This window comes from Rutilus rutilus (genome assembly GCF_951802725.1).
Source record: "Rutilus rutilus genome assembly, chromosome: 11".
NCBI lineage: Eukaryota > Metazoa > Chordata > Actinopteri > Cypriniformes > Leuciscidae > Rutilus > Rutilus rutilus.
In genome coordinates, this window is record NC_140216.1 from 6,602,500 (window position 1) to 6,617,409 (window position 14,910).

At 36.8% G+C, this 14,910-nt stretch overlaps 1 protein-coding gene across 1 annotated transcript in view; it reads right to left on the minus strand.

Moving 5' to 3' along the window:
• thsd7aa (thrombospondin, type I, domain containing 7Aa) overlaps window positions 1–14,910 on the minus strand; it is a 129,668-nt gene that overhangs the window by 13,553 nt on the left and 101,205 nt on the right. Inside the window, exons 17-23 of the mRNA XM_084423264.1 lie at window positions 14,114–14,255; window positions 13,025–13,140; window positions 12,823–12,940; window positions 6,785–6,930; window positions 4,358–4,532; window positions 1,184–1,357; window positions 984–1,079 (exon numbers count right to left, since the gene is read on the minus strand). Coding sequence (XP_084279390.1) covers window positions 984–1,079; window positions 1,184–1,357; window positions 4,358–4,532; window positions 6,785–6,930; window positions 12,823–12,940; window positions 13,025–13,140; window positions 14,114–14,255 — 967 coding nt within the window. The remainder of the gene's footprint in view (window positions 1–983; window positions 1,080–1,183; window positions 1,358–4,357; window positions 4,533–6,784; window positions 6,931–12,822; window positions 12,941–13,024; window positions 13,141–14,113; window positions 14,256–14,910) is intronic.

Below are 14,910 nucleotides of genomic sequence, written 5' to 3' on the forward strand. Positions count from 1 at the left end.
CAGAGAGCTGGTTACAAGGTGATGCTTGTAAAACGTTAAAACAATAATTGAACGTTGTTTTTCTCTCTCTTAGTGTAAAATTTCATCATTAGCTATAAGGTGTTAAAAAAGGCGTATTAAAAGATCTCATTTTTAAAGGTGCGGCATAAACTGTAAGCATCTGCAGAAACATGTTTACCAATTAGCAGCTTGTATGAATATGCATACCGCTGCACACCTTAATATAACTCATGAATATGCATAAACAGGGACCTGGTTGCTGTAGAGGGATTGGTTACAGCCTTAGAAGTTCTGCCAATCAAAAGTGACCAGACTCATGTGTGCCATCTGGAACGAGGTCAGTTTGGACGGCTCAACACAGAGGACAAATAAACATTTGAAAATCATCGGGATTGAATCCAAGCCTCTATTTGCCATAAATATGGCATTACAAAGCTCAGCAGAAAATGAAATCTCATATTTAAATGTATTTATAATGTCCTTCAGCAGAGTGTGAGGGACATGGGCACACTTCTGTTCTCATGTATTTCCACGTCTGCACCAAAACAGAGAGAGAGAGAGACGGAGAAATACACACCGACACATTAACACGGGAGGACAGCTGGCATGATGGTGAATGGGATTAAATGTGGCTGTCACGTTGTCATGGATTAAAAGCATATTTCCATAAAGTATATAGAGATGAATAAGAGGAGACATCGTACACTTCAGCCTTCATGACAGGAAATGACAGCACGGGACGTCAACTTTATCTCAAACCCCAGTCTGTCATCAAACACTCTCTGGGGAAAGATTATTGACGCTTCTGTCAAAGTGATGGTTTCATTTTTTCTCTAAATATCGAAAGCAGATACAGGGTGGTTTATCTCTGCTTCTACAATTTGTGCACCTGGGGCTGCACCTCTGTTTTCTTCTGTCCTTTATTTTTTTCAAAAGGACATAATAATTATAAAATGAAAACAATATTCATTTCAAACACACACCTGTGACGTTTAATCCATCAGAGCGCTGGCACCAGACTTGTCGAGATGAGCCTTTCCATGCACCGTTCATCCATTTGTATTCATAACATTGGCCATCTTAAAATGCATAAAACAGTATTAACAGTGACACATGCAGAAAAATTATTTTAAAACATTATGGTATCTAACTGAATTTTCAGCCCTAAATGCATTGGTCTCACCTGTACATGGTCTGGCTTCCCATTCCTGTTCTGGGCACTGAAGAAGGTTCTCGGGTTCCTGAGCTAGAACGGCACGGGAACGCACCTGCACCGAACCGAAGCCCAGATCATCCCCGCTGATACAGCTCAGCTGACACGGGCTCCACACAGTCCAGTCTGTCAGGTAACACTCACCTGGCCAACACATCAACATCTCTGTTAGAAAATTATTGGGTGATTGATATGACTGCCATCATTTCTTGGATAGATTAAAGCAGGGTTTTCTTTCTTGATTCACAATAAATACTTTTTGTTTTTTTTGGGGGGGGGGGGGGGGGGCTATAATGCCCTTTTTCAAAGTCTTGATTTTGTTTTGGGGTCTACTAGAATAGGTTTTCATGCTTGAATGTTCAAAAACACCTTATTTTTCACATATTTTCCATTGTTGCAGCACCTCTCTTCCCAGTCTGTCAGCAACGCTCTGTTTAGTTCCTGTTTCTATGAAGCCCCTCCTTCTGAAAAGCGAAATCTGCTCTGATTGGTCGGCTGGACAAGTGTGTTGTGATTGGTCAACCGCTTCGAGCGTGTTTCGGAAATGCCACGCCCCTTACCATAACTGTGAGTTTCAACACGCTACTAACGCAACTCAACCAGGCCTCGCCCCTTTTATTTTGCATATGCATTTTATTTTGCATATTTCCAAATTATTTAAATTATGAATATTGAAAATGTAAAAAAGAACCCGTTTAAATTTAAATTGTGTAACAGCTATAAGCATGAATTTTGCTGATAAATTATTTAAATGGTGCTGAGGGTTCAACAGTATTATTAGTAGCTGAAGGCATAATCAAATTCACCAAAATATTTAATAAACAAATAAACTTTGCAGAAGACAAGCGTTTCAAATCTCCAGAAGTCCATAGGGATTTCCGAGGAGCTCCACAGGCACAGATTCTGTGTGGCCCTAGTGATTCATTAAGAGATTTCAATCTAAAACCCTAAAGAATGAAAAAAGTTTCCGCATTATCAGCCTACTGGGTCTAAAACGAACAAATTCCGCTTGTGGGCTTTCTTTTTAATATTAAGGATATTAAGATAATATACCTAAACTCCACTTTAACGTTTTTTTGTATGTGTGTGTGTGATCTCAGGGTGTTTTTTCAAAAGAAGTAGGTCAGTCTGTCCTGTTGTAATAGCAGTGCTGATTTGTGAATATTTCCCCGAGTATTAATTATTCTTAACGTTGTCCTTCCATGAATCCCTAATCCTATGATCGTGATTATCAGAGCACGTGCGCAGCGGAAAGCCAGTTCACAGAGTACACTCTAGTATGTGTGTGAATACCTGATGAGGTTTCACAACAGAGGGTTGAATATTCACATGTGAAGCGGGGCATCATCAAGAAACATTTGTGTGAAAAGGGAGAAGAACGAGAGAGATCGTAATAGAAAAAAACAGAGGGAAAACACAGAGCAGTAGGGCACCGCTGGACTTTTATAGATGTAGGGAGCTACGCTTCAAGATCGAAGAATGATGTGGTCAAAGGTCAAAGTGGGGGAAGAACTATATGACTTTATAAAGAAAGCAAAAAAAAAAAAAAAAAAAAATCACAACTACACTGAGAGCAAAGCTTCACGTAACTTACCCTAACACAACACAAATCTGCACTGTTCCCTTGTACAAATCTCAATCATACGGAGCCCCTAAAGGGACATGTTGAAGGAAAAAAATATGAGATAGGAGGAAAAATTAGATATCAATCCCTGAGAAACTTTGCGTTTGTTCGCAAAACGCTCGCGTTTCCATGAGAAACTTTGAGTTCGCTCACAAAGAATACACAAGTTTTGCAAGCGAGCGCAAAGTTTCTTGTGGGAACTGAAAAGCATTGAAATATATTTCATCTCATTTTTTTTTATTTTTTTTTATCACCATGTGCCTTTAGGCACTCCGTACAATCCAACCCTCTACTTCTGCCACAAAGGACATGTCAAAATGTTGTCTAACTATCTGTCACTCAAACTCGCTTGCTGAAACGAAATGCTTTAAAAATGATGTCTGAGCAGAAATCTTTGTTTCCATCCTTTTCCTGTGAAATTACAGTGTAACGGTGGCCATTTAGCCATGAAGTTTAATTCTCCATTTTGAATGAGGTAATATCACAAGGTATATGAGGGTGTTGAATTGCAGTAGTGTGATGACTCATAAAAGCAGCCTCGTTAATATGACATTTTAGTCCTGACTGATTTATAAAAGTGAGCTGCTAGACAGAGGAATGCGAGACTGCAAGTTTTCTTTAATGCACTGCTAAAATATATAGGCAGCTATATATTTTCAAGTATAAAGACCATTTATACTGATGGAGAGAAATATTAAGCATGGTATTTTCCCCACTAAACTATAATAGGCTCATAAATTGTCATTACATCAAAGAAAACTGTTATTTTTAATTGTAATAATATTTCACAATATTATTGTTTTTACTGTATTTTGGATAAAATAAAAGCAGCCTTGGTGAGCATAAGAGACTTCTTTCAAAAACATTTAAAAACTTCTTACACTGGCCTGGTAACGGTAATATAATTATGTAAAAGGAATATAATTTTAACATATTTGCAGGATTTAATATTACTGATTAGTTTTGCTTTCTAAAGATTAGCAGGAAATCAAGATTAATATTTAATCTTATTAGCAGCCAGAAAAAAATGTTTAATTAATATTTAAGAGATATTTAGTTAGATATTTAGTAAATATTATTTAAATAAATTATTAATAAATAAAATATAAATAATACAAAAAAAAAAATTGTAATAATTTTTTTTTTTTTTTTTTTTTTTTTAAATACGTTGAACAGTATATTATAACATAAAATAAAATAAATATTCATTTATATATAAAATAAAATACAATAAAATAAAATAAATAATAATAATACAATAAAATCTCTCAAAATTTCAATGGACCCCCAAACATCTCTTTGTGGACCATTAACATATTTTTGAAAATCCCTGCCCTTGATGTGTGATGCTTAAACTATGTAAACTGAGGTAAACTTTTTTTTTATATTTTTGTTATTTAATTTGGATGTTGTCAGTTCATTCCAGATTTGAAGTTGCTGAACCCAAGCTTCACATCAACATGGCACGTCAATTTCAGTGCTTGCACTCATGTTGGCACAGATGAGGCATTAGTTGTTACCTGGGCAGGGCACAGTGCAGGACTCCTGCAGGATGATCTGTTTGTCTCCATCCACTGTCTGCTCCAGGTCTCCACAAAGTTCCTCGTCCACCATACTGCCCGGATCCTTCCCCGAGCCGTCAGACACGAAGCAGGACACATTCCTAAAGCGCAGGCCTTCTCCGCAACGTGCACCCTAAGGAAACACAGAGTTTTGACATTAACGACTACAATTGGACACCAGCTGTGGTGAAAAACAACTTTTAGTAGTCCTAAAGGACATTGAGGATGGACTCTCCACAGAAATGCAGCTTCTTTGGAGCTCTAGACCTGGAAAGAGCAAAACTTCTCACGGTGATACAAAATAAGGGAATAAGAAATCCCAGCATTGTTTCTCAGCCCTTATGTTTCGCACTGTCAGCTACCGGCATTATTTTTTCATAGCTGCTGAAAATCTCTGAAAACATGAGGCACAAGTGCTGGAGACTGCTGAGGGCTGTCAGAAGACACTTTAGAGACAGGCAGCCGAGAACAAAGGCCAGAGTCAATATTCTCTCACAGCCTGCACTGTGACGGGAGCATGAGGTACGGGGGGAAGGAGAAAGAGAGAGACAGGAAAAAAGGAGCGGAGAGAGAGTCTGTCTGTTGTCTTTAATTAAACCCCCTGTTGGGCCCTGAAAGCCAGACTGATGACAGGAGGAAGACGACAGCAGAAATACTGTGGAAAGGCCAAAGCAGGAGAGGATTGGGGAATATTCTGCATATACCTAAACACTGATGCAGATAACATGAAATGCTGGTGGTTTGTTATAGGGAAGAGTGCCAACCTTAGACAAATACTATATCATACACGCTAAGTAATGTGTACTTAATCAGGTTAATTTGCTACTCATTACTTTGTAAATGTAATATCTGCGATGCCTTTTCAAATAAATAATGTGCGTTAATTTTTCCATTTATTTCATGACAATTTATTCTTTTGTTTATTTATTCTCAATGACAATTTTCCATTAGTCCAGTCTTCAGTGTCACATGATCCTTCAGAAATCCTCCTAATATGCTGATTTTATGCTCAGGAAATATTTCTTCTTCTTATAAATGCTGAAAACAGCTAATATTTGACATTTTTCAGGATCCTCTGATTAATAGAAAGTTCAAAAGAAACATTTATTTGAAATAGAAATATTTTGTAACATTAAAGGTACAATTTTGTTATAAAATATCCAAAAATCACTTGCACAGTGTGATATATTTCCTGCAGTTGTGTACTTACAAAATCCCAAAAGTTCCCAAAGATTTTTAATTTCAGAGAAATTCCAGTTTTAAATAATGGCTCGTCCCTGTTCACTTATCGCCTGTCAATGACGTAATATCCGCGTTATCCCTGGTTTCCGCTCGTACTGCCATATTAACCATGGCGACAGACGTGGACAACTGCGTTACGTCTAGCGGCACGCTCACACTGTTGTTGTTTTGTTCAAACATTATGAACCATGGCAAGCAGACTTTGAGACAAAAGGAGAATTAAAACGAGGTTTAATATCAGCGTGGCGTTTTCGAGATGCCGAGAGCTCAGCGTCCGCGACTAACTTGGACTTGACAGAGACGCGCAAATGTAGAGGCGAGCAAATGTACATAAAACTAATCAGTGTTATATAGCTCAACATGATGAAATGTTAGAATATGATCAGTATGTTATTCTAATGTTGATCTAGCTTACTGCTAGTCTCGAATAGCAAACAAACTAACACATAGAATAACATTATAACTTTCAACACTCTCAAATGCTGTTTAGTATGATAGTGTAGACCAAATGAAACAGCGCTGCGTTACCTCACAAGTTTAATTCGTCTAATAAACTGATCTGTGTGAGTAGTAATTCAGCACTTGCGTGAAGTTCGGTAGAATTAAATGTCCTTGTTCCTTTATATCCACGGGACTCGCGTGTGGCGCTGATCTATCTCTTATTAGCAATTGCACTCTGCTTCATACCACAGTCATTTAAAAAACATCAATGTATTCACTCATCCATAAACATTATTAGATCAATCGGCATGACGACAAGTTCCATAATTCCGCTTATGCGTCATCAACCTACGCCTTTGTTATTGTAAGAGGTTAGCGAAAAAATTACATATTGTAGCTTTAATATTCTAAATGTCTATACTGTCATTTTCATTTAATGCATCTTTGCTTAATATAATATACCCCCTCCCCCCCCCCCCCCCCACACACACACACTGTTATTTATACTGTTTCACATGACCCTGTTTCATAAATACATTTATGCTACATAAAAAAAATTCAGAAGATGCAACTTATGTATGCAAAGTACACATATAGTAATATACAGTTACATATAGTCAAGGATCAACATCTACTACAAAAGTTCCTTAAATGTTTAATTCAGCTTTTCGCCCCAACTGAGCGAATCATGAGCAAACTCACCTCAGATTTGCATGGAGACCAGGCGCTGTACCTCCAGCTGAAGCAGGGTCTAACAGGACAGGGCTTCCACTGTTCCAGCTGTGAGGAACACGGCCGTCCATCTCCCTGAGAGGCCTGGATCACAGTTCTCCTCCTCCACAGCTTCCCTACAAGAAAGATTGAAGAAAAGAGATATTTTTGAGACGCTGTATTGCAATATTGTTAAAACCCTTAGGCCTGGGCTTAGATTAAGCCAGGATTAGGCCTTAGTTTAATTAGTACATTCAAGAAGTTTTTATAAACATGCCTTAAAAAAAAAAAAAAAAACATTACAGATGTGCATCTTAAGACAAAACAATGACACTGATTTGAGTAAAACTACCGTCAGATACACACTGAAACTATTTTTAATACTTTAAATTATGTTGAGTTGTCAAGTTCACCTAACTTAATTATTTCAATTACGCATGAAGTTTATGTACTTAATAATTTCAAGGGGGTTTCCTCACTTTTTCTAAGTCAACTGATCACTTAATACAGTGTAGCTACTCTGTGGACAGAGGTGTAAAGTCCAGGGGTCAGAAAGTAAAAGTCCTGCCATCTGTTTATTCCACCCATGAACTCAGCCAGCTGATTTCACTAATTAGTTCTATCTCCTGGCTGAAAAACTATGCTAATTAGCAAATCCAGGTGATTGGAACAAAACACTGAGGAGGACTTTTTACTTTCTGAACCTGGACTTTACACCTCTGTCTGTGGAAATGAATAGTGAACAAACAAGTTTACATATTTACATTCATTCTCAAGGTCTAACAAATATGTGTAAAGCATTTCCTTCCTCATTAATGGTAAATGGATATTGCGATAAATATTGATATCATATTATATGGAAAACAATATTGTGAGAATATTTTTGGCCATGTCGCCCAGCCCTAGTTTGAGGTTTGTCGTGGTAGCAACATAACACTTTTTATAAGACATGGCTAATGTTATTTCAAATTCACTCACTCACAAGAAGTACAACGCCCTAGTTTTCCTGATGCTCACCGACGAAGATCATATTCATCATCTTATGCTTTAACCTCAAGAAAGTGACTCCTCGGATGAAATAAAGGCTTTTACTGTAAGTGAATCATCTTATGTTACACACACTAATCTCAGGTAACTCAATCCCTCTCCAATGGAATGCCAAAAACGATATGCGACCTGAAAGTCTTTATTTCTGTGTAGTAATGTTCCTTCCCTTCTGTGAATAACTTAATCTGCCAAGCATTTTTCAAGCCTAATTCCAGTCCCTGAAACCACTCTGAATATTCATCTCTCCCCTACTTGATTTTCTTAAATCGATTCCAGAGGGCTGAGGAGAGGGATGGGGAGAAATGGAGTGTAGACTCTTTCAGGCAGAATGCATCCTGCTGTTTAAAAGTGAAGCCCGGGGGAAGCTTGCAATAAAACTCCACACCCTCATCTCACAAGAGCCATTGTTTTGCATGGCAGGTGGTAACACAAAGAACTCAATAACAAAATCTTAAAATGTGTATTATTGCAATTACTAGATGATCCTAGCAAGCACTTAAAGATATGGATGTATTCTCCAACATTATTTTATTGAGCAAAAATTCTAACTCATAATCATCTTTCTTCGTGGATGGAATTTGAGGTTGGTAAGATTTTTAAAAAAGTTTCTGAAAGTCTCTAATGCTCATACGCATTCATTTGTCAAAAAATTAAGTAAAAACAATAATAGTGTGAAATATTATTTTAACTGTTATTATTATTTTAATTATTATTAGTTTAACTGTTTTCGTTAAAAAAAAATATATATATATTTCAATATGCAATTTATTTCTGAGATGGCAAAGCTTTAGTGTCACATTTAATGTCATTCAGAAATCATTATAATATGCTGATTTGCTGCTCAAGACATATTTCTTATTATTATCAATGTTGAAAACAGTTGTGCTGCCTAATATTTGTATGTGATTTTTTCCCCAGGATACTTTGATGAATAGAAAATTCAAAAGAACAGCATTTATTTGAAATCAAATGTTTTTGTAACAATGTAAAAGTCTTTACAGTCACTTTTGGTTAATATAATGCAATCCTTTCAATAAATAAATAAATAAAATAAACAATACCCCAAACTTTTGAACGGTAACTACTAACTACTAAATGCCAGGTGGTTTGTGACATAGGCGGAGTTTAGGGGGAGAGCCAATGATTTTGTCTGCGCTATGAATAAAAAAATAATATAATTAATAATTTCTCATTCTATTTGTCTTATTTGATCATTTTAGTGTAGAATGAGTAAAACTGTTTGTTGTTAGGATGACAAAAAGTCCTAAAAGTAAAATTTTTAGGCTGCTCTACCTCAGCGGTCTAATAGCGCTCGTACACGTCAAAATAATCGAGACGGCCAATCAAATCAAAGAGGACGGGTCTTACTTTCTTACTATCTCTATGCAACAAGAGTTTGTGGAAAGATCCAAGTAGATGTACTTATTAGACTACTGTTTTAAGATAGAAATGTTTAGCGACCAACAGTAATAGACTATCTAGCGATGCAAACTACCCAACTTTATGAACTTTCACCGTTTTGAATTGAAAATGTGCGATCGTGAATCATGTAATTCATAAATGAATGTGAACGATACAAAAAACATTTGCATTTTCGACATATTAGACATATGTCCCAATATTAAACATATTGAATTCTCAAATTCACAAACCATAGACAACCCCCCAAGCACACAAATGAACCTCCACCTTTTGGCACTGAAATATCACAGCTAAAGTGGTGCTAAAAGGTCATCAGGCCAAACAGATTCTGGGCTGGGGTTGGGTAAGACTGTGTCGAATACCAACTTCTTTGCAGTTAGTTTTTATTTTGGCTGGATGTACACAACCTCGAAGGGCACCGCTAGGAACTTCGTAATGTTAAACATGATCACAGCCCAGTCCCCGGCTGACACGTTGCCCTAAAGCAAGTTGTACCAGTTGCAATTCATCTTCACTGCAGCCTGCCATGATGGACCATCCCTGCGGAGAATCCTCTCTGAAGCTCCCTGCTTTCCAGCCACAAAACAAATCAACTGCCAGTGCCTTGCATCCTTCTTTTTATATGCTGGGTTCAGTTGGGAAAACTATACATACACAAGTGCTTGTGTACTTTTGTGAGAGTTTTTAGCTGTAGGGATCGCTCATTTTCTCAGTTTTCTCTCTCTCTCTCTCTTCCTGTCTCTACTGGTGGCCGAAACGCCAGGTTTAGGGCAAACAGTGTAAGCAGCGAGCCATAGGAAAGCCAATGCAAGCTCTTTCGCTCATGGCTCCACTCACAACTGAGTTTTAATTTGCTTTGAACTACTGTTAGATTTACCTAATTAATTTACCTTTACTGGCAAAAACAAACACAAAAATTCATGCCTTTTCATTATGTTCAGGTGTGCTAAGTGGGTCAATTACCAGGAATATTAATGTCCAGCACTATTAATCTATATGAAAATACATTAAAGGGGTGGTATAATGCCCTTTTCACTAGATGTAAAATAAATCTCTGATGTCCCCAGAGTGTGTGTGTGTGTGTGTGTGTGAAGTTTTAGCTCAAAATACCGCACAGATATTTTTATAAAGCATGTTAAAGTTGTCACTTTTTGAGGGTGAGCAAAAACGCACCGTTTTGTGTCTGGCCCTTTAAATGCAAATATGCTGCTGCTCCCGACACAGAGGGCGGGGTTTCAAGAGCTCATGTGTTAGCAGCTCCGATTAGGTCATGCAGACACACACTAAAATGACAGAAACTGTTCTGCCTTTTATGTTTAAACGGAGTCAGACAAAGATGGAGAGACTCAAGAAGAAGTGACAACACGTAGAATGCACCAGGACGTCTCTGATTGGTTAGTTGATGAATTTATGTTGCTGATGTGGAGTTAACTATCTTCAATTAGCATATTCTATCATGATAATCTATAAATCGCTCATATAGGAACTGTTGTGAGATGCACTTTCTATTGCATGTGAAAAGACAGATGCTACAGTTTGAGCTGACTCACAAATGTGCTCGACTACAGCAACCTCTTCTCAACACGGACTGCGTGTTCCCGGGGGCGGGGTTTATGTAAATTTTAGGGTTGGTGATGTCACTAACCCTTGAGGAATGTCGTGTAGTCACTACCAGCTGTTTGTTGTAGTCCTTAAAAAACGATTTCTTTAAAAGCAAATATCTCCCTTTGCTTTGAACTTTGAGCGTTGTAACTTTGCAGATGTTGTGTATGCTCAAAAAGCAACATTACACACTAACTAAAGTTATAAAAGTGAAATCATACTCAATCACCCCTTTAAAAAAAACAAAACAATTCCAGTATATAAAGACTGGAATATGCCTCTTCTATGTTGATTTCTGAATTAAAATGAATTTGAATATAATTTGTAGTAGTACAAAAAAAAAAGTCAGGGTCATATAACTATGGAAGCCTGTTTCCGTCACGGAATAAAACAATTTAAAAGATAATTAATATAAATATTAAAAAAAATTATACAGTTTGGAACAAAGTAAAAAAAAAGGTAATAGAAATATTACAAAAATGTCTACCAACTCGAAAGTCATGTGGAGTGAAAAAAGACCATAAGGTCCAATAATAAAGTGTGGTGCAAGCAATGTGCAGAAACAGAGAGAGATAGAACCATATATATATATATATATATATATATATATATAGTTTTTTTTACTCAAGAAACACTATATATATAGTGTTTCTTGAGTAAAAAAACAACAACTACTACTTATCCAAACAACCAGTTCTTGTAAAACTTTTTTTTTTTTCAAGGTAAATGGTATTTTGTACAGATATCATGAATTAATTCCCATTATCTGATATTTTAAAAAACTTTTACACACAACAAATGCTAGACTAAGACACTCTTCTCCGCTCCTCAAGTACATAAAACTTTAGCCTTTATGTATATATGTACATATTTTGGCCAAATTACAAAAAAAAAAAAAAAACTGAGCGGCAACATAGCTACAGTAAACTTTATAACCTGTAAGTTGATGAAAATGTAACGCGATAAACTTACTGCCGCAGATCTAATGACAGGTCCGACATTTGTGGTCAAAAACCTCAGAACTCCATTTGAGCTTGATTTTGGTCAAATGTTAATAATATAATGACACATGCATGTGTCTGACCATGTATAAAGCCATAACATCAACTTTGACAATGCAGCGTTTAATTAATAATAATAATAAAAAAAAAAAAAAATTATTCATTATCCATTTCTTGAAAAGTAGCATTTTTGGACATACAAGGTTTCTGCCTGGCAGCAACGATATAACATTTTTAGCCAAATGTGTTTAGTCAAATTAATCCCAACAATTTAAATTCCAGTACGAAAATTGTTATGTGTATTCAAATCTGTGTGAGGACTTCTCTCTTTCTGTGAAAAAAGGCTACAGATCACCAGCTGATTCTTTGTCTTTGAGGGAATCCTCCAGCCTGGGGACAGATTAAAGATGCTACAATAAACTAAGCCAGCACAGGTTTCAAACAGTGACAGGGTTTGCTCTTGCTGTTGCTGGTCATTGACTCTCAAAGACCGCGTGTAGTGGAATGGTCTCTTAGGCCCCGAGCACACAAACATAATGGGCCCCTAATCAATCGTCAGAGCAGATGGAATTACACTCAAGGACATTATTATCCTCCTCTCAAACGCTGCTGCAGGGCGATAACACAATTATTTTCACACCATACATTTTTTGTGGTTTCAGCCAATGCTTTGGTAATTCTAAGACAGCAGAGAGCTCAGTATAATTCCCTAAAACCTGCCATTTGAGGAACCAGTCATGTTAGCTCACATCAAAGATTAGTGTTTTGGACCACAAGACACAAAGACCCCCCTGAGGCTTTTGATTTTGTCTGAAACAGACTGTTAGACTGCTGAGAGTGTGAATTAACCTAGCCATGCAAATTTAATAATATCACAAAAACTGATTTTTTTTTACTGTGTATTCTGGCAGATATCCGACTTCAAATCGAGGTGTTCAATTCAAGGTGTTGGCCTACCTGCAAGACCACAGGTGTGAGAGCATTCAGACCAAGACGACCAATCAGACAGCTGGCAGTTGACAGGGCACTCGACCACACAGGAGGCGTTCATCTGCCATTTTTTATCGAGACCAAGCTAAAAGAACAGAGATCAATTTATTCAGGTGGATTTTCAAAAGAAGCATCAGTTGTAAACAATGTCTTGTGAACTGAAAAGCACCTCCTCGCAAAACTTCAGGTCCACGGACTTGGCGTCACTGCGAACGCAGTCCAGCATGCGCGTCTTGAATCCAACCCCGCACACGGCTCGCTCACTCAGCTGACATGTGCTCCAGTCTGGATGGGAAATACAGACACAAAAGGAAATGCTTCTAGTCTGAACCTGACTATTTTGAATCATCCTCTTTCCCTTTATCATGTGAAAATTCATCGCATTGTTTAATGTTTCATACCTGGGACCTCTGCAGTTTTGTTGCTGTTAATTAAAACTAAAACTAAAACCAACTAAAAAAATCATAAAAAATAATAATTGGCATTAATTTCAATAAAGTTGAAATAATATTAGTTGAAAAACTTAACTTAAAAAAGCCTGAAACTTAAATAAAATAAGATTATGTTAAAGTACTAAAATAAAAACAAAAATGTATACAAATTACCAAATCAAAGAGCACATAAATGACTAAAACTTCAACTAAAAGTAAAATTAAAATATACAAATAAAAGATAACGCAAAATATTATACTATAATAGTATGTAAATCATACTAAAATAACACTGGTAAAGTAAAATAATAATAACAAAATTATTCATATAGAGGAAAAAAAGTAAAATAAAATGTTTATATATATATATATGTATATTTTATTTAGATTTTATTCTATCAAAATAATAATATTTTATTGCAGAGGCATTACATTTACGCCAAATGATTTTATCCAAAGCAACTTCAAAATGCATTCAAGGTAATCATTTTGTAATTTCAGACGGGCGACCTTGCAAATGCTACTATTTGAGGGAAAAAAAAGGATACAAATTATAATGCTGATATTATGTTGAAATGAGTTTATAATCAGTATTAGGAAAAGTAAAGAGGATTCCAACTGACACTTAATTATTCCTTCAATCAATTAAAATTAACCTGACCAGAATATGAAGGTCATGGCAGATGAATAGCCATAATTGGCAAATCAAAACAGCTATTTTTAGTGCTGTCAAATTGATTAATCACGATTTGACAGCACTGTATTTTAGTCTTGGCATGGATCTGGTAGCTAGCAAATGTTCTAGATAAGATGCAGTCAATATTTACCTGTGATATTATAGGAGTAATGGAAGCAGTTGGTGTTCAGAGTGCATGTTTCTTTCTCTGTAGTCGAAGGACACTGTTTCCCTTCACCAGGCTGACGTATAGGGCTGGCGGTCCTCTGCCTTGTACTGTTCACATTGCATGGCTTCAAAAATAAAACAAACAAAGCTTTCAATGAACAAATAATGATCAATAAACAAGCTTTTTGAAATATTCAACATATGTGCAGCGGATTAATTTGGCTTTCATATTCTCCTTGCTATTTCTGAGGGAAATAAATTCCTCTCAGTAGTCATGCGTAAGATGTTTTAAGCCTTCCCGCATTTTAACCGCAGGGACAGTCTCAGAATCCATGGCATTTAGCAACCCTTGCAGTTTGGTGGCAGCGTGCCTGGGAATCACACTGAGACAGACATGAGTAACCTTCCCCTCTGAGAGAATCCTCAATAATGCCTATACACACACTTATATGCCACTGCAAACAATTTCATGTGTGAGCGACCAACCCCCGCCATACACAAAACCTTCCTCGGGTTTATTATTTTGCCATGTATTTACTGACCGCTGGTGCACAGCTGACCAAAAATGTTCCATTGGTGTTGAGCTGCTCTGAAGAACATGCTGCATCTCAAATCCTCCTCAACAGGAGATGGTAAAAATAGGTTCAAGCGTGGCCAATCAGCATGCATGCATTTAACTTACTTATCAGACAAAGGTTGGGCTTTTAGGGGACGTGTGCATTGAAAAGTGTTGAGCTCAGCTTCATCATACACACCACGCAGCAAGGAATGTTGAGCTTG